This window comes from Corapipo altera, unplaced genomic scaffold (genome assembly GCF_003945725.1).
Source record: "Corapipo altera isolate COAL_440 unplaced genomic scaffold, ASM394572v1 23, whole genome shotgun sequence".
Classification (NCBI taxonomy): Eukaryota; Metazoa; Chordata; class Aves; order Passeriformes; family Pipridae; genus Corapipo; species Corapipo altera.
This window is the reverse complement of record NW_020884878.1, coordinates 13,226,259-13,246,217: the sequence shown is the minus strand read 5'-3', so window position 1 is coordinate 13,246,217 and position 19,959 is coordinate 13,226,259. Positions and strand designations below refer to the sequence as shown.

Genomic DNA, 19,959 nt, shown 5'->3' with positions numbered 1-19,959 from the left:
ATTTTCTCTTCTCATCCAGAAGCATTTTATTTCATGCACTTTCTACACATATTGAAGAAAATGGATGTCAGCAGCACACACCTTGGAATAAAGCTAAATGTCAAATTGATTAAATATTTCATGCTGGCAGAAAGTGCATATACACTTAACCAATGAAGGAAAAGAAGTAATACAATATGATATCTCTGACAATTTTTAAAAAGTATAAGAAAATCACGATCTTCTTGTAGATGCTAAATGGCTTGAAATTGGGTGCTGCGTAAACCTGACTGGTTGGATTACTTATTAATCTAGCTGTAATCAGTTTAAAAAATGTGTAAAAGATTAAAAACTCTATGCAATTACCATTCCCCTGAGCTATGCCATGTCCCTTTGCTTTGTGAGGCTGTTGAAAGACTCTCTGCTATTCTGTAATTTCACTTTAGGAGTTCTGAACCTAGTCTCCCTAAAGAGATAGAAAAATAGTATGTACCAGCTAATTTAATTTTAGTCAAGAAAGTATAGTGAGAAAGAGAGGAGGATCTCAATACCATTTTGATACTTACTGTATTTCTGAAAGACTGCCATTTCTAATTGTACATGCTTTAAAGGAAACAAGAATGGCAGTTCAAGCATCCATCTCACAGGAGCTTTCAAAGCAGGGAACAGAAAAACTGACAGTGGCTGCCTAGGAAAATAAAAAGTCTGCAGGGCTAAAATCTCAGTGCTCTTAAACACATAAACCTCAGAAAATCTCACTACACCAATGAATTCAATCCTAAATCAGTTTTTGTATATTTCTTTTTAATAGTCACGTATTATAATTATTTACTTCATAGGGTATAAACTCTTCTGGACAGGGGTCCTAGCATTACCAATGTTTAGAGAAGGAGTATCACTCCTCTGAATATACTGCAAATAGCAATAATTGCCATATATCACTGTCTTTTAAATAATTCTGGAAAAATTGGATGCCGGACAACAATTTAAAAATATTTTGGTCTCCTTGTAGATTGATACAACTTTCATTAAGATTTGCAAAGAAACCGGGTTCAAGCCAAGAAAAGCTGAGTAGCTTTGCTAACATAGTGCTGAGCTTCTGTTTATAGGCCTAGTCACTTAGCAGGATATATTTGACTTAAAACAGTGCTGTACCAGATAGGCAGAAGTTCACAATTTCCTTGGGCTAGCCTAGCTCAGACAGCAGTGTTCAATTCTTGCCTAATACAACCATGTAGGTATAGTCTAGACAAAAAACGAAATTGCTTAACCAAAATCATACAACAAATGACAAGGCTGGACTAGAAATCTGTCTCCCGCTCCCAGACATATGTGCTCTAAGACCTATTCAAAAAGAGCCACTCCTATTTTGGACATCCGTACTTTATTTCATTAGTTTTATGTCCATCCTTGGCTTCTGCACAACCTTTCATACAACTGCATATAGTCAGCAACTAGTGACAATGAAAACATGTTTTTCTTTTCTTTAGACTAAAAGGAAGCAAACTCTGAATGGCACCACAAAGGCTGCTGTAGTCAATATCTTTCCCTGCCTCACTTATCACCAAAATACTGAACAGTGACTAAATATTGACATGTTTCATTGTAACTGAGGAATATAGAAGTAGAGAATGAGTTAGAAAACTACTGCAGGCAGATACTGGATCTGTATTTAAAGAATACTCAAAATATCAGTCTTCCTTCAATCAGTTTTGACTGATCTCTTATCCTGGTTTGAACTACAGTAAATCAAACTTCATCACATATTCAAATGTCATTTGTCCATGACACAAAATGATTGTCAACATAGTCATCTTTTCAACATCCTACATCAATTTTCATTGCAGTTTTCCAAAGTATTCTTAATATAAATGAACATGCTGTTTAGATGAAGTGCAGTCTCACAAATGAAAATAAGACACCGAGTAACTAAAGACAGTCATGAATTCTTCCCTAGATCCCTCAAGAACAGGGCAAGAATAACTGATTAATTTATACCAAAGAAGAAGGGGATTATATATTAGAAAAAAGTCTAGCTAGAAGGATAGCTAGGCATGGGAACAGCCATCAATATATTGAAATGTCCACTACTGGAAGCATCTAAGAAGAGAGCATAAAATCATCTGCCAGAAATTATTTGTCAGTGTTTTCCATATGTCCTGCACACTCCTATGAACTTGAGAAGAAAAACTACCAGTGAAGGTAACAGAGAAAGACAGTCTAATGTTGTATTCAGCATCCAGAATGTGTAAAAAAAATGGTGGAATACTAAGGGTTTATTAAAAAAAATATTCAAAATCATTCATTCACCAGTTCCAATTCCCAGCAGGAAAATGCTCTTGAAATCCTTTCCCTCCCCTTCTGTGTAAGATAGTCAATCACACCTCAACATTCCTTTTTGCATCAGTTGTGCCAAGTCTGTAATAATCTTTCGTGATTATCTAAATATCTCAAAGCATTTCACAAATAACAGATAAACGCCTGTGACACTGAGGATCCTAACAATACTGTATGTGTTCACAGTTTCCCTCATGTAAACACTGCCAAGAGATCTTAGGAAATTAATAAATTCAAGAGTAATTTCAAAACCTGATTAAACAAGGTCTTTGTCATACATGCATCAAGCAGGTACAATGATTTGTCATCAATGTATTAGCAGATTTTCAAGTTCTTTTAGGGGACATGCTCTTTTCCACTATACATTACAAAATGCCGGTCCATCTGTTACAAGATTAATAGACAGCCATAAATCAGACTCCTTTCTTTTCTTGGTTTTAAAGGAAAAATATGATAACCATATGTAAGATGCTCTTGATGATTATTTACAAGAACTTCCAGATTCTGACCCAGTTTCTCTGCTGTCAGCACTGCAGTCTGAGTGTGCCCATGAACCTAAAATGGACTGCCCAAGAGTTACTCTCTTGCAAACACAGCTTTAGAGCTCCTGTTACTGAGGTTATACAAATGGCAGGGAAACAACAGGAAGCCCAAGGCCAGCTGGAGCAGGTATCCGCCAGAACTTACCCACTGACATTAAAAAAATCTCTGCAAAAGTCACGGCCATGGGATGCTGGGATACTTTCCCCTCCCTCCTCCCTCTCCCAGGCACTGTACTTTTCTAATGCATATGTGACAGCTCACTGGTCAAAAGAATGGATGTGCTAAGGCAGGACATGAACTCCAGGAATAGCTGAAAGCATCAGGCTTTTTTCTAGTTTGGCTTCAGGACAGCAGTCCTTAGGGGAGTTCCTAGCTAACACTTACTGGCATTAGCATGAAGATGCACTGCTGCTGACACCATTTGTAGCACTACTTACAGAGCTGCCAAGTCCAGACGAATACTTGAGGGAGGTTTGTCTTGTGCTGGAGTGAGATTGTACACTCTGCTGGAGGGCAGTTCGAATTTTGTTTCCCTTCCTTTGCCTTCTCTCTCTCCCGACCTCTCTTCCACCTTGCCCTCCTCCAAATCCATCCATCTGCTCTTGTCCCTCACTTCTCTCCAACTGTGCTGGCAGCGTGGGAGGTAGCATACCCGTAACTCCCTGTTCAGCTCCTCTTCTTGGCACTACCCTTCCTGTTGCCTCTGATACTTGAGCCCATATTCATGTGTGACAGGACTCATCAATGAACTTCAGGTATGGGAAAATGAAAAATAGAATAGAAGAGTATTACAGTGAGAAACAGGAGGAGTTGAGGGGAGAATAGAAGTGATTGACAGGGGCAAGTCCCAAATATGGAACCCTCCTGCTTCAAGACTGGTGACTAAGTTTGTTCCAATACACTCACTGGCTGCAGTGCTATCATCAGCTTTATGGAGCTATTTATAGAGACACTGAATACAGAGAAACCCATGAAAAATTCTCACCTTTCTCTTTCTGAAATAAGACTAAAACCAATAGATCACTGCTAAAACCTGTTTCCCTAGCAATAGATTGGTATTTCTTGCTCTTGATGAAATTGGGAGTTCCAGTTTGTGCAGGTCTCTGCTCTGTCAAGAGCCAAATAGGAAGCAAATGCTTTTGACTCAGGATCTTGGGGTATAGAGATGACTTTATGAAAAGAGTTCCTGTAAGAAGAAATGAACATATATATGTTTCCTCAGGTAATATACAGAATAACTGTTTTTTTGTCAGTATAGTACAAGCACCAAGGAATAAACAACTGGTCTCTGGTTTTCTGCAGATTTCACCCTTCAATGAACAACAGGCATGCTGAACAGTGATACTGCTGCTTATCCACAACCTTCTTCTTAAAGACTAAAACAAAATTTTTCATTGCACCATGACATGCTCTGGATGAAACAAGATGATTACTTTTCCTCACTAGGAAGTGTCCCGGGGTTCCAGTAACATTTAGGAAGAGTCTGAATCTCCCACCACGGGATTTCAATGTGTTCGGCTTCCAAGTACTCACAGGACGATGTAGGGTCAGAGTTTTTGCTGTAATCTTCCAAATATCCTATCTCAAGAATTCAGAAAAGAAATTCAGTCATTGGTCTCATGGGCAGACCAACTAGTGAAGGAAACCTAAGTCCTGCAATTTAGTGTAAGAAGGCCTGTGTACAAAGAGAAGAACATTCTTAGTGAAGGAAACCTAGTGGTAAAACTAGCCAAGTGGAGGAGACAACAAAGCAAAGATTCACGCTGGCTTTCAGGAAGTTATCTAATCTACATTTGAAATGTGATTGATGCTGGCTGTCTGCCAGGGGTACAGCCTAACAGTGGACTGGAGGAATTTCTTGATTCACCTCAGTCATGCAAAGGGGAACTTAGAAGCACCACTGACTATGGTATAGACTGGAATTGTGAGATGCTCAGCTGGGGCTGTACAATATCTCCTGCAGGACTCTGTTTGGTTACTAGCCAAGGTCACATATGAGTAAGGCCAGAAAAACACACACAATATAATCTACAATCCCAAAATAACAATTGTGTAAGTACTTATTGTTCCCCTCCAAAGATGTCTTGTGGCATCCTCATGGATGTATCTGCACATTACTGACCATACCTAAGGAGCTCATACTGATGATCATCTGCAAAAACAAGAAGTAAGAATTTCTGCATCAGTCTAGTGGTGTCTTCCCCAATCTGACTAATGATTAGGATGTACTGAAAAACATTTTGAATTCAAGTAAATCTCATTAATGATGTTCCATTTCAGTTAGGTGATAATTGCTCAACTTTTTTGTGCAACAGCAATAAAAGTGGATCGTTCATCATGTGATAATGGTCTGAAATCTTGTAAGAAGCACATCATAGAATCATAGAATCAACTAGGTTGGAAAAGACCTCCAAGATCACCAAGTCCAACCCTTGATCCAACACTGCTGTGGTTACTAGATCATGGCACTAAGTGCCACATTCAGTCTCATCTTAAAAACCTCCAGAGATGGTGAATCCACCACCTCCCTGAGCAGCCCATTCCAATGCCTGATTACTCTCTCCATAAAAAATTTCTTCCTAATATCCAACCTAAACCTCCCCTGGTACAGCTTAAGACCATGCCCTCTTGTCCTACTGCTGGTTGCCTGGGAGAAGAGACCAACCCCCACCTGGCTACAACCTCCTTTCAGGGAGTTGTAGAGAGTGATGAGGTCTCCCCTGAACCTCCTCTTCTCCAGGCTAAACAACCCCAGCTCCCTCAGCCTCTCCTCACAGGACTTGTGTTCGACTCCCTTCACCAGCCTCATTGCTCTTCTCTGGACCTGCTCCAGCACCTCAATATCCTTCCTGAACTGAGGGGCCCAGAACTGGACACAGTACTCGAGGTGTGGCCTCACCAGCACTGAGTCCAGGGGAAGAATCACTTCCCTGCTCTTACTGGTCACACTGTTCCTGATAGAGGTCAGAGTATTTTTTAGTTCAGTGGAGCTATACTATTTGCATAACCTGAGGATTTAATCTATTTAGCCGTCTTAAGTTCCCACTGTCTCAGTTTGAAGAGAATGGAATGTTTGCTAAAGAGGATGAGTTATGAGACAAACCAAACTCCTCTCTCTCAGCAATTGTAAATTCAAAATTAAGGGGTTTTAATCGAGGAAGTGTGGAAAAGAAGAAGAAATAACAACCCCTTATTAAAAGATATTTGTATGTTGGCAAGAACAGTAACAGAACACAAAAAAAACCCCGAGACAATAGACCTGTACCCAAAAGTCCCCTTCAAACAAAAGGAAAAAAAAAGTCTGAATACTTCTCTGTCCTTTAGCACAGTTCTAATCATGGCCGGCAGGGGGCACTGTTGGATCACTGGAGGTGCAGAGCCTGCAGTTCTCTGGGTTGGCCAGCAGGGGGTGCTGTTGGGCTCTGGCGGTCACCACACAGGGAGGGGTCTGGGGGTTGGTCTCGGGTCACGGGAGAAGCCGAAAAGAAAATGGGGACCCCTCCCCCAATGGAAGAAGGGGGAAAGGAAAACAGTTCACCCCCACGGAACTCATCACTGTCCCCAGATGACGGTGCCCCAAGGCTCCTCTTTTTTTCTCCTCCCAGTGAGCACAAAAACCCTCCAATAAAAACGCAGCAGGTCTGGGCTGGAGACAACAGACAGCTTGTAGGCAAGTTGAGGCCAGCAGTCAGGGCTGACCAGGATGAGAAGCCAGAAAGACAGGCCCCCAGGCTTTTTCTCCACATGCACCCATGCAGACCCCCATCTCCATCCCAGAGAGAAAACCCAGCAAAAACTGCCCCCCCCCAAAACTCCTCCCCTCTCCCATTCCAGCCTTCGTTGGGCCATTAGCTAGGAATTCGGCTTTGCCAGTCAGACCTTTTCTAAAGCTAATTGACTCCCTTCCCCCTTCAAACTCCATTTTTCTTACAGTGGAGGCATGGGGAAAGGAAAAATTCCCTCATTGGAGTTATAGCCTATAACACCCATACACATTAACACTCAGAATGAAAGTTTTCCAATACTCTAAAAACCTAATCTGGAATGAGGTGAAGCAAGACGGCTACTACAAAATTACTCCATGCAAAAATGATGTTTTACAAGGAAGAGGAGGTTGCTGTTTGAATGCTCTTGTTCAGCGTAGCCACTTTTATTTTCTCTTATTCTGAATGCCTTATAGCATACACATTTTTCTTTTACACTTTGTGTGTAAGTTTCACCAGTAAAGCTGCCACAGTCAGAAATTATTTACCTGTTGAGTCTGCATGTATGACAATTACTAGAAATTGACTGTAAGTCAAAGAGGGATCAGTTAAGCAAAAGGAATTAGGTTAAAGAGACATCAGACCCATTATGCTGCTCAAGACATCATCACTAGGAGGCTGGTTGGGTACATGGGGCTCCAGGTCACTGCCAGGCTGCACAAAGTTGGCTTGGAGTTTGCTATATAGTATATAATTTAGGGTACCTTAGATGATAAGGAGTCTGATACAACACCTGAATTACATAAGAATGTTCAGCTTCTATTCAGATAATAGTGTAAAAATACAGTTGTAATTTGAAATATAATAAAACTCGATAGCTATATAATGATACCATCTGCTGATATGGTATGGCTTCTAACATGTCACAGTACTTCACAGTGTTGCCATACTGCATCACTGAAATGTGGCTACATGCATTCACAGATCAGACTTAACAAAGAGACAGTAAAGGAAACCTAAGGCCCCACAATCAATTTTGTCCATAATTAAACTCTACCTAAGCAAAAACTTGCCTGCACAGTGTACAGCAGGTGAACATGAACTCATTTTCCTGCAGTCAGAGCTGGGGAATACAAATGAAGTCACTGCTAACAATGCAAAGCTCAGATTAGCATTTTATAACTTTCAGCAGAGCTGCACTAACCATGGAGTGTAACTCCATGTAACATCAAAGCAACTACTGAGAATTAAGCCAACAGGAAGAAGTGGTGTACACCTGCCTTAAATCCTCCTAACAAGAGGATTAACCCAAAGCCATTTTAGCTGAAGAGTAAAATTCAAGCAGAAACAACCTTTGTCTCATTTCTTTCCTTTGTTATAACTTGGAATACATCTCATTAGCATCAATACAAACGTAGTCAAATTTGGTCAGTGCAGCCCAGAGAGTGATTTTGCTGACCCTAAACAAGACATTTGCTGAGAATTCTCCAGGCTTCCTGAACCATACTTGACTGTGTTTCCCCTAACCATAACAGGTCCTTAGAAACTTAGAAAACCTCAGGATTTCAGACACCTACCTATATTTAGCTGTTTTATTCTCCAACTAAGTCACACTCAAAAAGTGTAATTCAATTGTCCATCCATATTATGTACCATGCAAGAGATTATGGCATACCCTAATTGGTTGTTGCTCCAGAAGGGCAGAGGTCTCCCTTAGGTCCATTATCATATATACCAGACCTATACAAATATCTCAGCTACCTTAAAGTCTCTTAAATGTCAGCAGATGCCTATTTTTAGAAAACCGAATCAACAAAAAATGTCTGGTAGCAATAAGAAATTCAGGTCATAAGGTTACATGTCAGTATATCATTGTAACCTAATAATGGGCTCTGCTTCTTATAAAGGCAAATTAGGATGGTGGCTGTAGCATCATAAAGAAGTAGTGCTGCTGCTGTTTCCGTAGCTGTCATGATTGCTGGTACTCAAGGCCTGTGTCCAGTGCTTTCCTGTGCAATCCAAACTTAGCAGTCTCAACATGTAAGTAATCAGTGATGGATCTGAGTTATCCTAGAAGAATGCCTCTGAGATGTGTGCTTCCTTCATTTCAACTGTGAGCTTCTGCAGTACTGTTTCTTTCATAATTCTTTCATCATGAGGTTTTTCACACATAGTAGCTAGTGACTGCCTTTTGTTTCTTGAAAATGAAAACCTGAAACTCGAGAGGATAAAAGCCCTGTACAAGCTGCCAGTATGGATTTTCTGTTTTCAAATCATGCTGGTATTATTATATTACAGTATTAAGTAAGAGAGAAATAATCCAAGAAACCCTTCAACAACGTATTACTGAATTTTCAGAAACTCAGTGGCACAAGTTTAAGGTGCCAAAATCCAAAATCCTCATCCAGTAGAGTCAGTAGCATGTTGTTTTTTAATTCCTAGGGAAGAAAAGATGAGTCAGTCCTGCTGAGATATGGACATATGGCTCTAACAAAACTCAAAGCCTGATGCTTAAAGCACTGTGATGATCCTGTAGGATAGTGCTACCAAAATAACTTATATTGCTTTCTAAGAAGATTTTTTAGGGTGTTATCTTTTGTTACCCCCTACTAGTTAAACAGTCTTTGGTAAAAAAATAGTCACTCAGTCATAAATAATCCACAGATTATCAGAAAAAGAAATAAAGCAATTTAAAGATCTATTGAATGCATCTGTGTGGGGACAGAATTGAGGAACAAAATGGAAGAGTCATAAGACTGTTTCTCTAATGAGAGATTAGCAAAATAAACAAATCATCATCTATGAAAGATACTTACTTCATGAGATAAAAATATTCTGTAATATGTCCATGAGATTATCTATACTGCGATTTAGTTTTGCTCACAGAGAAAGACCCTGATACGTGCCTGAGGAACCCACAGAGGACATAAAGATACTTCAGGGACTTTATAAATTTGACCTCGGTTATACACTTACTTCTAAAAGGTAGAAAGAACATCATGTGCTTGAAAACAGTGAATTTTAGTTGAAGGCTGCCAAACTTATTTTCATGTCCACACTTTCTTTTTTCAGAGCATTTTCAGCCTTACTACAGGTACACCCTGTTCATTCTGCATTTTCTGCACTTCTGGCAGCAGATCTGATCCTGTCACACTTGGGACTCACTCTTTTGTAATCCACATTTCCTGAAGCAGCTTTGCTTTGTCTCTCCTTGTTAGGTCTTTATTTCTTTTTAAACGTCAAATTTCAAATAGCAAACTCAAACGAAACACTAGACCTAACTATGCCAGGATTAAAAAAAGAAAAAAATTGAACCCACATCCAGACTTTGCAACTGATCGGTAGTGCTATTCAGGACTCCAGATGCACTCCTAAGTGTAACAAGTTTCACTCCCTTTCATATAAGTTATATTTCATGCCCCTTGTCACAACTCTAGCTCTGAGCAGGATGGTGCCTTTGATTTTAAAAACAGGAAATTAAAATTAAGCTAAGCTTCTTTGTTCTCTTCTACCTCTTTTTTCTTCTCATACAGATTTTGATAACAGATTCTATCACCCTACTGGCCTTCATTTCAATTTCCAATACCAGGATACACCCACTGAAATTTCTGCCTCAACCTCAAAATCATACCAGTGTTCTCCTATGCTTATATTTTAGGACAACTGTATAACACATAATAACGCATGCATTTGGGACACTTTGACAATAGTAAGACTTGTAATAGCTTAAGAATTTTATTAGCAATTAAAGAAAAAGATGAAATCTGAATTCTTGGTCTCAGCATTCCCAGACCAACGACACAGCCTCTAAATTCTGTGATTCATTAACATGATAAGAGATTCATAGTTCATATATGAAATATAATTTTGTTTAAATAATCTTAGTTGATGTTTGATTGTGTGAAAAGCAGCCCAGAAGGTATGTTTGGAGAATAATAATGGTCCACGGACTAAAAAGGATTGGCACTACCACTCTGAAGTACAAGAGTATAGGATACGCACTGTTCTCACCTGTTGTTTTACCTCATTGGGGTAACCAGTGAGAACTGCATGGGACATTATTTATGAAAGTCAGCAGGTTCATCTTAGAGCACATTTTCCATTATCGATAAAATGTTTTCCTATACATGCTTTATAGACAAACAATAAAAGTTTAACCAATGGCTCAGGAACTGGAATATAAGCAGCCTCTGTATGACTAAGGTAGGTGCCAGGATGTTTTCATCCTTACAGAAAACAAAGACCAGAGACATTCCTATAAAAAAGGGTATTAGAAAAATTAGTATTTAGCCTTTTGCTGAATGTCACTTCTTTTACATAAAACTTCCCTAAAAAAAAGAGACCACTGTTCAGCATTCATATTTTCTCCTTCAGCTTTTGCCGTTACACTGAGATTATTACAAAATAAAGGTTAGGCATTCCCATGACACTGAATTCTGTAATACTCTACCTGTTCAATACTAGTCTGTTGGTTACCCCTTTCTTATCCTGACCTCCTCATTTTTCCCTCCCTATTTCACTCCAGGTGCTTACCCTATTTTGAGCACAAAATCTAGGGCCTCTGTTTTCCCAGTGATTCCAGGCACTCTCTTACTTTTAACTCAGTAAAGCCTGCGGCAACAACACAGTTCTTTTAAAATGAAGAATTCATGTTGCTCGCACCAAAGTGAGTGGTAAAATTCCCAGCTCTGGATTAAATCAAGAGAGTATGAATTAAAGTGTATCACCATTAATACGCACTTCTGTCTGAAGCTGATACAGTCCACATAGTAACTACATAAATCCACATAAACGCCAAAAGCTGAACTAAAGCCTACCCAATTACAACTGGTATCATATATCTTTATCCCAAAAGCAAACTCCATCACTTCAGTAGCATCAGTTTTCAAGAGCTGCCCAAGGGACTTTTCTGTCCAAAAGCCATTAACAGATTACTCTTGTACATGTGGCAAAAAAGAGCATTGGTATTCTTCACTGAAATAATAATTCTGTCCTAACCTCTCGTACTGCTGACAGTTCTATTGCTCTTCCTATCTTAGACTTACGGCTTCATATTGCCTTTGATTTTTTCATTCTCCTTTTCTCACAGTACAGATGACATCTTAATGATACCCTACCCTTCATCTTTCTTACCTTAACTAGAGTTCAGTCTTTCTCCACTATTACTAACAAAGCTGCTGCCCAGTCCTTTGCTCTGCCACCTTCTTACTACTAATTTTACATTTCTGAGTCCTTAGTGTTATCATTTCCAGGGCATCCTAAAGACAACATTAACGAAACTAATAGCTCTCTGCTGTCTTTCTTCCTCTCCTCCTAATTTAATTGTATCTTTCTATCTCTTACCACATTAGGGTCCCCGGTACTTATCTGTCTCCCCTGCAGGCTCCACATAGTTCTGATTTTTTCATTCTTTTCTATTTGTTTTCCAAACTCTTCAATTTTTTCACCTTACCGTATTTGGCACTATTGTGCCTACACCACGCACTTCCAGGACTGACTTCCTGTTTACTCAACTTCTATTGGGTAATTTTTCCCATGCTTACTAGGCACAGCAGAGTCCCAGTCTATCAGATGGGTGGGCCAGTAGCCAGTATGATTTTGTGACACAACTAGCACAGGGACATTGACCATGCCCATGGGTCATTTGGTGGCATCAGAGCTACTTTTTTACACATTATAGCTTCGCAGAACAGTCTTCATATACTGAGCTACTAAGAACTGACTTTCCAATGCAGAAAGACAGTCTAGCTCACCTTTATTCTGCTCATCTACATCTTTATAATTAAGTTTGCCTTCTGCATTGGTGTCTTTGAATAAAACAACAGAAAAAGCAAGTACTGCAGCAATTTGTAAACTCCACCAGCAGCATCAGTTTAATCTGTACTGAGTAGCTGATGCTGAAGATTTTTCAAACAGTCTTCAAGGGATGATCCAATCCTGATATCTGCATGAAGGCACTTGAGACTCAGTTCACTGTCCCACACATCCCACATATAGGTGTCTAGTACTGCTTGAGGTGCCTCAGGCGAAGTGAGAAATCCCATGGCAGGTAACAAAGGACCTATGGAAGACTTCAGCCCCTCTGGAGCAGCAGCCTGGGAATACCAAAGGTGTTTGGATACTTCTAACGGGAAACTCAATTGAATCTTCAGTGTCTGTAAAGAAGAGTAAATGATACTAGTTTCCTCTAGTTGTAAATTGCAGAGACTACCTTATTTCTTAATTGATGTGATCTGTGTATGATGACAGGCTGTTTTGCTCCCTCCTAATTGTTTTAGCATTTGATTGCAATACATATGCTCTTCTTTCAATAGCAGATCTTAGATTGCTCTAAACAAGTTAATTATATTCCACAACACCCTTGTGCATTAGGAAAGTATTAATATTCTTGTTTTGCAGTCAAGGAAAAGGAAGGAAAAGAAAGGGTAAGTAGCTTGCTTAAGGTTAAACAGTAAGTCAGTAGCAAAATTTGAAGAGGAACTCCAGACTCTCAACCATGGTTTGAATTCCCCACAGACCACTAACTCCCACACTAAATATAAGGACAGTAATAAAGGCATGGTTTCAGAACTCCAAAGTGTAGAAAGCTATCCTATAAAAACAAAATATTTGTGAAAGGATGCAGGAACTGGTATCAAAACTTTAAAGTTCCAAAACATCAGTGTAGAGATAAACATTGATCTGGAAATTCAAAAGGCTTTGACAATCTGTATCACTGCAATGACAGCAAAAAACTGCAGGCACAAAGGATGGAACAAAACTGAACTCCACTTGCTGCCTGCTAAGAGCATCAGTAAGGCAGACATACTTCCCTTGGAAAAGACATCTCACCATCACCCTGCTAGACAGTCTCACTTGGAGTCATTTTTGATCTTATTGGAAACAGTCTCATCTACCTTTCTTTTCTACAAAGAAACATCAATTTTAAGCAGGTAATTTTTAGGAAAAAAGTTGATATTGTTGTAACATCCAGATGTCTCAGACAGGATGAGGAACATTTTGTGGTTTAGGTACTGTATAAAAATATATGTGCAAAGACATAATAAGCCAATTAAAGCATGGACAACAGGTGGGTGTAACAAACAGCAAGAGGAATACAAGAAAGGGGAGAGATACGAACAACAATTATGAGAATTAATGTCTTCATATGCTGCTATAAATCCACTTTTATACTCTGAAAATCTATAGATGAGAAGTTGTATGAGGTATGAAACTAAGAATCTGGTCTTTCACTAATTTCAGTTATTGCTTTACCTGAATTGTATCAAATGCGACAAGCAAAAATCAGAGATAGGCAGATCAAATGTTTTCTGATTGTGTATATACAGGTTGATTCCACCAGTAAAACAAATGGCAAGCTTGTTTTTTAAAATGTAAGGCCAGGTAGTGTGACATCCTGTAGCCCTACTCTATGGGTCCCATGCTCCCTAAAACATTCTTGAAGTGCCTTCTTGGTTTTCTTACTCATTTCTTACGCTATTCATTCACTGTATACAAATTGTGTGGTTTTTAGTCAATACATATGGGATTCTAGGGCATATTTCACACTGGATTGTAAGGGACAAGTCCCAGTTACTTTTGGAATTGAGTTTGATCTGTTTGTTAATGGATTTACATAGTTTCATTGCCTGGGATAACAGTGGACTTCACTGTAGGAATCTGGACCCTATACAATTCCAGAATGTATATTTTGTTTATCTAGAAAACTCACTCATCATTTACACAGAACATGCAGGTATACTTTATACCAGAGACATAAGATAACATACAAAATGATAATATCACAGTTCAGTTTCCAAGCCCTGTTTGACCCAGTTTAATGGCCAAGAAATCAGTCTCCCATTAGCCATCTGTCAGACACCATCTTTCATGACAATTCTATTCTTTTGCACCTCTTCTCTCCACAAAGTCTTTCTATGGTATATTGATCTTTGCTAATCTGAACTGAGAATATCAGTTTTATATCAGATGAAAATTACCAGCAGTCTCTAATCTATTTATCTATGTAAACATTTATATTCAGTCAGTATTATGGAATTGAGCACTAATTCATTTCAATGACTATCATTCTGACCTGGGTTCAAACCAGCAGCATCATCAATTCCAAGTCAGCCATACCTCCACAACAAGGGCCCTGGCCTTTAGAAATGTGTATAATTTCTAGAAAATATTGCCTGGAATAATCAAATCTAAACAAACTTTGAGATACCATAACTCTCACTTTTGTCCTTGGGCTGCTAGCTTGCTTGCCAGGAGCATCAGTTGATATCCTTCGAGTATGGTTAGCACAAGTTAGCACAATTTCTACTAGACAAAACTATGGAAACTGTGTGTTCTCTGTCTGATGACCAGAACAGGGCACAATCATACAATACAACCCGAAATGAGCCTGGTATTGGAGTGTGAACACTAACTGGAGATGAGCTGTGCTTTTAATATTCAGGACTCTTTGCATCCTTGCACCACCAACTTTTTACATGTTGATCTTTGTATCTAAGAAAAGCTACTTCAGTCCTTAACTCCAAAGATACCACATAGGATGCAAAACATATCATTCTTCACATCTACATGCAGAGAACAGACTACATATGTAATCGTAAATTAAATTCATTTTAGAGCTTTTAGCTTTTTTGTGTAGATCGCTAGTAACATTTATATCTACATAAATATATTTTTGTTTCAAAAGTAATAGAACTCTGATCTACCTTGTCTTCTACACACACAACTAATTTTTCAGTGGGAGTATGCGAGTACAGTGTCACTGCACTGTTCCTCTACTGATTAAAGGATTGGGCCTTAGACAGTTTTTCCTTGCCCATTTGCCTTTTTTCCCTTTGACCAAATTTTATCTATTTCCCGAGTCTCATAGAGAATTAGAAAATAACATTCCTTGGCTATACATTAGCATCCATTCTGCCTGCCAAACAAAGTCAATACACTGAGGAGAAATAACTAATAGGATTCTGCAGTTTTTAGCAGGCATTCAGCTTGGCAGAGAGGAAACCTGCTGGGTTTGTGATCTGTTAACTGCTACAGCATTCTATAGTTCTGTCACATCAGTAAATTGTGGCAAACCACCTGTTGGAACCATACGCTTTAAAGCTGATTGCCAAGCAAAGGAGCTCCACACCAAATGTCATCAGTTCATCTTTCTGTATGCCTTGTCAGAGGAAAGAAGAGCTTTTTGCAATAAAAGGCATTTTGCAATACATAAAATGAATAAAAATGAAGCTGCAGCAAACACATACCCAGAAAAGCATCTGGGAAGGGCAAGTTTTCACAGAATTTTGACCACAGGATAAGGGATATATTGTTATTATAATAATCAAATCTGTGTTAGCACGACTATCCACGTGTTCTTTGGGAAGCTGAGGGCGGAGAAGGCTGATGTGTCGTTTTCAGCCTTCACCTAATTAGAGATGTAGTAAGGCTTAAACTAAAGCTTAATTGTGTATACTGTTTAAACAGCACATCAGATCTGCTCAGAGGATTGTTCTGCTGTATCCCTTCTACACCAGGAGAAACTGTTTCTAATGTTTCATTTTGTGAATGTGAGGGCATGGAGATGACAAGCAAATTGACCACTAAAACCAAACCAGCGGAATAAAGACGAATAATCAAAGCCTATGCTATCACTTCATACTTCCTGCAAGCACTGCTGTACAGTGACTGGCTGCCAGCAGTTCTGCTGCAAACCTGAGCATACAGCTTCAAGTAGTTTTGCTTCTCTAATGATGCACAGAAATATGACACACCAGTATACAAATTACCAGTAGGGTTTTTTCAGTCACTTCTGTAGGATGCAGATGAACTTCCTCCTCATGCCAGGAAAGGAGAGGATTTGATTATGATTTTCAAACACCACTTGGATCATTTTATTGAAAACCACTGCACTGGCGTAAATCTCCTTCCACCATCACATGAACACACTCCCCAAGTCTGACTCCAAACCTACCTATATAGTTAATCAAACTATCCACTTGGGCCAGTCAGTTGTTAACAACACAGAGTAAAGAGTGTAAAAGTCCCTCGGGGCTCTATTATTTAATGTGTCTTTTTATACCGTCCACACTAAGGGTTATATTGCAGCAGCATTTTGCTCCTGCCAAAAAACATGTGCCATCGAGGAGCCCTGAGCAAGCAGTCACATCTGTGTCCACTCCTGTACCACCCATTTAGCAGAGACAATGATCACTAGAAACAACAAAGGAGCTACTGATAAAACAAACAATGCTGCGAGCCAGAGATCACTGCCATCCCAGGCAAGTTTACCATGAAAATACTCAAGAAAAAGGGAGAAGAGGGGAGGGAAAAGATATATCAAATATAGAACTGTAAAACTTACACCTTGAAGAGGTTTTACCCACGCAGCCACCCAACCCCACATCTGAGTAGCATTTTGTAATGCACTGCTAGGACTGAGCAAGAAAGACTGAACAGCGCACATGGGAAGCAGCCAAGCATCCAACGCCTCCTCCCATTTGGAGTCACATATTCTCCTACGAGTCAACAGACACAAGAAATAATAATAATTGTTATTACTACAGTAATGATAGTAATAGAGAATCACCAACCTTGAGGATCCCAGTTCACCTGTTTTCTTGGAGTCTCGATTGGAAATTTCATTGCTTCCTTTTTGCAAAGGGAGTAAAAAGAATTAAATAAATTCCCAACCTTCCTGTCTCGATGCTGCAGTCAAACAAATTAATTTCAAATTATAGGGAGCCTGCGCTGTTTGACTGAGGGAAACTGGTGGTTGCCAAGGAAAAAAATACACAAATAAATCGAAGAGGTTGGGGAGGGGCGGGCAGGGGAGTGGAGGCGTTGGTGCCGACGAGGTGAGGAGGAGTGCAGACACCCCAGCAGAGAGAGGGGTAGAAGGGATAGACTGAGGACCGGAGAGAATTTGGGGGAGCAGGAACAGAGCAGACTGAGATGGCCAGCGGGTCCAGGGTGCTGCTGGCTCCAGGAGAGGCTCCCGCTGCTGTCTCGCTCCATCCACCTGCAGATGTCAGGATGGCGGGGTCCCCGCTGCAGCGTGGCCCCTCTGCTGCGCCCACTCGAGGGGCCACCCGGGCTGGCGAGCAAGCAGGCTTGCCGGGATCGGGGAGTCGGCCAGCCCCCCACACCCCCAGGGACACCTCCCACACACGCACACGCTCTCTAGCATCAGACACCACCCGAAAATGCGCCCACCTCAGTTCAGCCCCGGGCACTAGAGGGGTAACAAGTCAGCCATGGGGCGTGAGCCGCAGCAGCATGGCTAGGGCGAGGCAGGGGCGAGGCTGGGGACCACCCCGACTGAATGCAGCAGCAGCCTGGCTCGCCCAGGAGAGCCGGAGCAGGAAGGGGAGGAGGAGGAGGAGGAGGAGGGAGCCACCCTATAGCTTTGGAGGGAATTCACGGACCCCCTCTCTGCACTGGCTTAAAAAGAGGGTGGAGAGAGGCTGTGAGTCCCTTTGTAAGAGGTGGTGGCGGGGTTCCTAGGGAGGGGGCAGGCTCCGGCTAGTACTCAGTGGGTATCTTTCCCGAGAGGGGTATGCAGGCTTGTTTGGCAGAGTTTGCAGCCGGAGACACGCTCGACTAAGCTACGAGCAGCAGGAGCGGCGGCGGCAGCACATGGCAGGAGTACGGCAGCATCCAGAGCCTCTGCAGCACAGGGGGAGGGGAAGGGCAGGGGTCCTCCGAGCCCCCGCGGGCTCTGGGGACCGGAACCGGATACCTCGAAAGCCAGGGAACCCCTGCTCCCCATTCTGTCCCCAGTCCGCACGGTGGGCAGGGTTAGACACTTCGCGTCAAGGCAAAGGGCTGTAAGTTGTGGCCAAGCTGCGGGGAGGGGGCAGGAGGCTGAAGGCCTCTTGGAGCCCCCTAAGGTCTCAGGAGGCTTCGGGGAAATGGAGGACACGTGTGCAATTACCAAGCACTTGCTGCTTTCCAAGTCTGCATTCTTCCCTCCTCTCCGTCCTCTCCAGGCTTTCCCTCAAACCTAAACCAGGCTGGTAACACCAGAAAGGTCTCCAGTTCCAGTTACAATACATGCCCCAGCTCCCCTCCCTTACCCAGGAAAACAAAACCCCAGCCCCTCTGGGGGCCTGAAGGAAAACTGTAAGAGGTTAACCCTGTCCTGCCTATTCTCTTCCACAGGGGAAATCAACTCTTTGTGTGAAGGGGAGCATTCCCGGGGGATGGTTTATTGGAGAGATCCACAAATTTCCGTGGGTCATGGTCAGACACACATGCCAGAATCAATCCAGAGGTCCATAGATGATCTGAATTTTCAGGAAACATGGTTGTGATTTAAACCTGGTGCCTGAGATCATTTGTTCCCTGCTTTTTGCCCTGTACTTCGTTTTGCTCAACTGCCCTTTTTCTGTCTTGCTTTCCTATCTGTTGCTCAGATGTTAGCTAACCTTGTAAGACCAAAGAGAGAAATCTGCCCTGGTGAGGAGAAAAAAATCCCCCAAACCAAAGCAGCCTGTAATGTGTGGCTCTCCTCAGGAAACTCTGTGGAAATTGGCACACTCTTTTCACATCCACATTCTGAAGCTAAATCTGTGCTTGTTCCCAGTCTTTGTTCAATCCTAAGCAGGAAGAGGAAATCAATATTTGTGAATCCACACTTCCATTTGGTGGTGGTGTACAAGGTCCTGTAAAGCAGTATGTAGTTCGAAGAAACTACATGGAAGTAATGCAGCAAGTTTTCCTGGGGGGAGGTGCTGGGTGTCTCTTTTTTCCCTAATCCAAGCACCCTGTGGCTCTTGTTTTGTGCTGTACAGGAGGAGGCGGGAGAGGCTGTTCTAAGGGAGGACATGGTGAGAATGATAATGAGCCTGCTCAGTCAGACCTGAATTTGAGATGATTGCAATGATGACATCAGGAGCACAAGGTATTTCCTTTTCAAGCAAACCACGATGCATTCTGAACAGGCTTCGGGATTTCTGTTGACATTACTTCTGCAAACTGAATGGAAACAAAAGTGAGGGTAGGCTTTGCTAATTGTGCTTGTAATCACTTGAATCATGTTTACAGTAACCCTAAAGATTTCAAAGAAGCCTTCTGAATGCCTAACAAGATCACTTATCAAATATGTATCAATAAAGAGCTATTCATGTATTTATACACACACATATATAATATATATCCATGTAAATAATTTTTCCTTAGCATTCAAAAGTTTCCAGTTCGTTGGCATCTACCTTGTACATTACTGGGAAAAACTACAATATAGATACATACTACTCAGTTGTCACCCTAACTCAAGCACTACCTTGACTTTGTGCTGTAACTACCAGCAGTTAACTGATGACGTGTATTGTACCACAGACACCTGTCCACGGAGAACTCACCTAAGATAATCAAAATGAAACAGTCCCCTGAAAGGCCAATGGCATTAAAT

General features: G+C 41.1%; 1 protein-coding gene across 1 annotated transcript in view; it reads right to left on the bottom strand.

Moving 5' to 3' along the window:
• The window catches only part of KCNK10 (potassium two pore domain channel subfamily K member 10), a 64,607-nt gene extending 46,772 nt beyond the window's left edge, over positions 1 to 17,835 (bottom strand). Inside the window, exons 1-2 of the mRNA XM_027638143.1 lie at positions 17,760 to 17,835; positions 17,138 to 17,195 (exon numbers count right to left, since the gene is read on the bottom strand). Of these exons, the coding sequence (XP_027493944.1) occupies positions 17,138 to 17,189 (52 nt within the window). The 5' untranslated portion in view covers positions 17,190 to 17,195; positions 17,760 to 17,835. The remainder of the gene's footprint in view (positions 1 to 17,137; positions 17,196 to 17,759) is intronic.
• Positions 17,836 to 19,959: the final 2,124 nt, after the last annotated feature.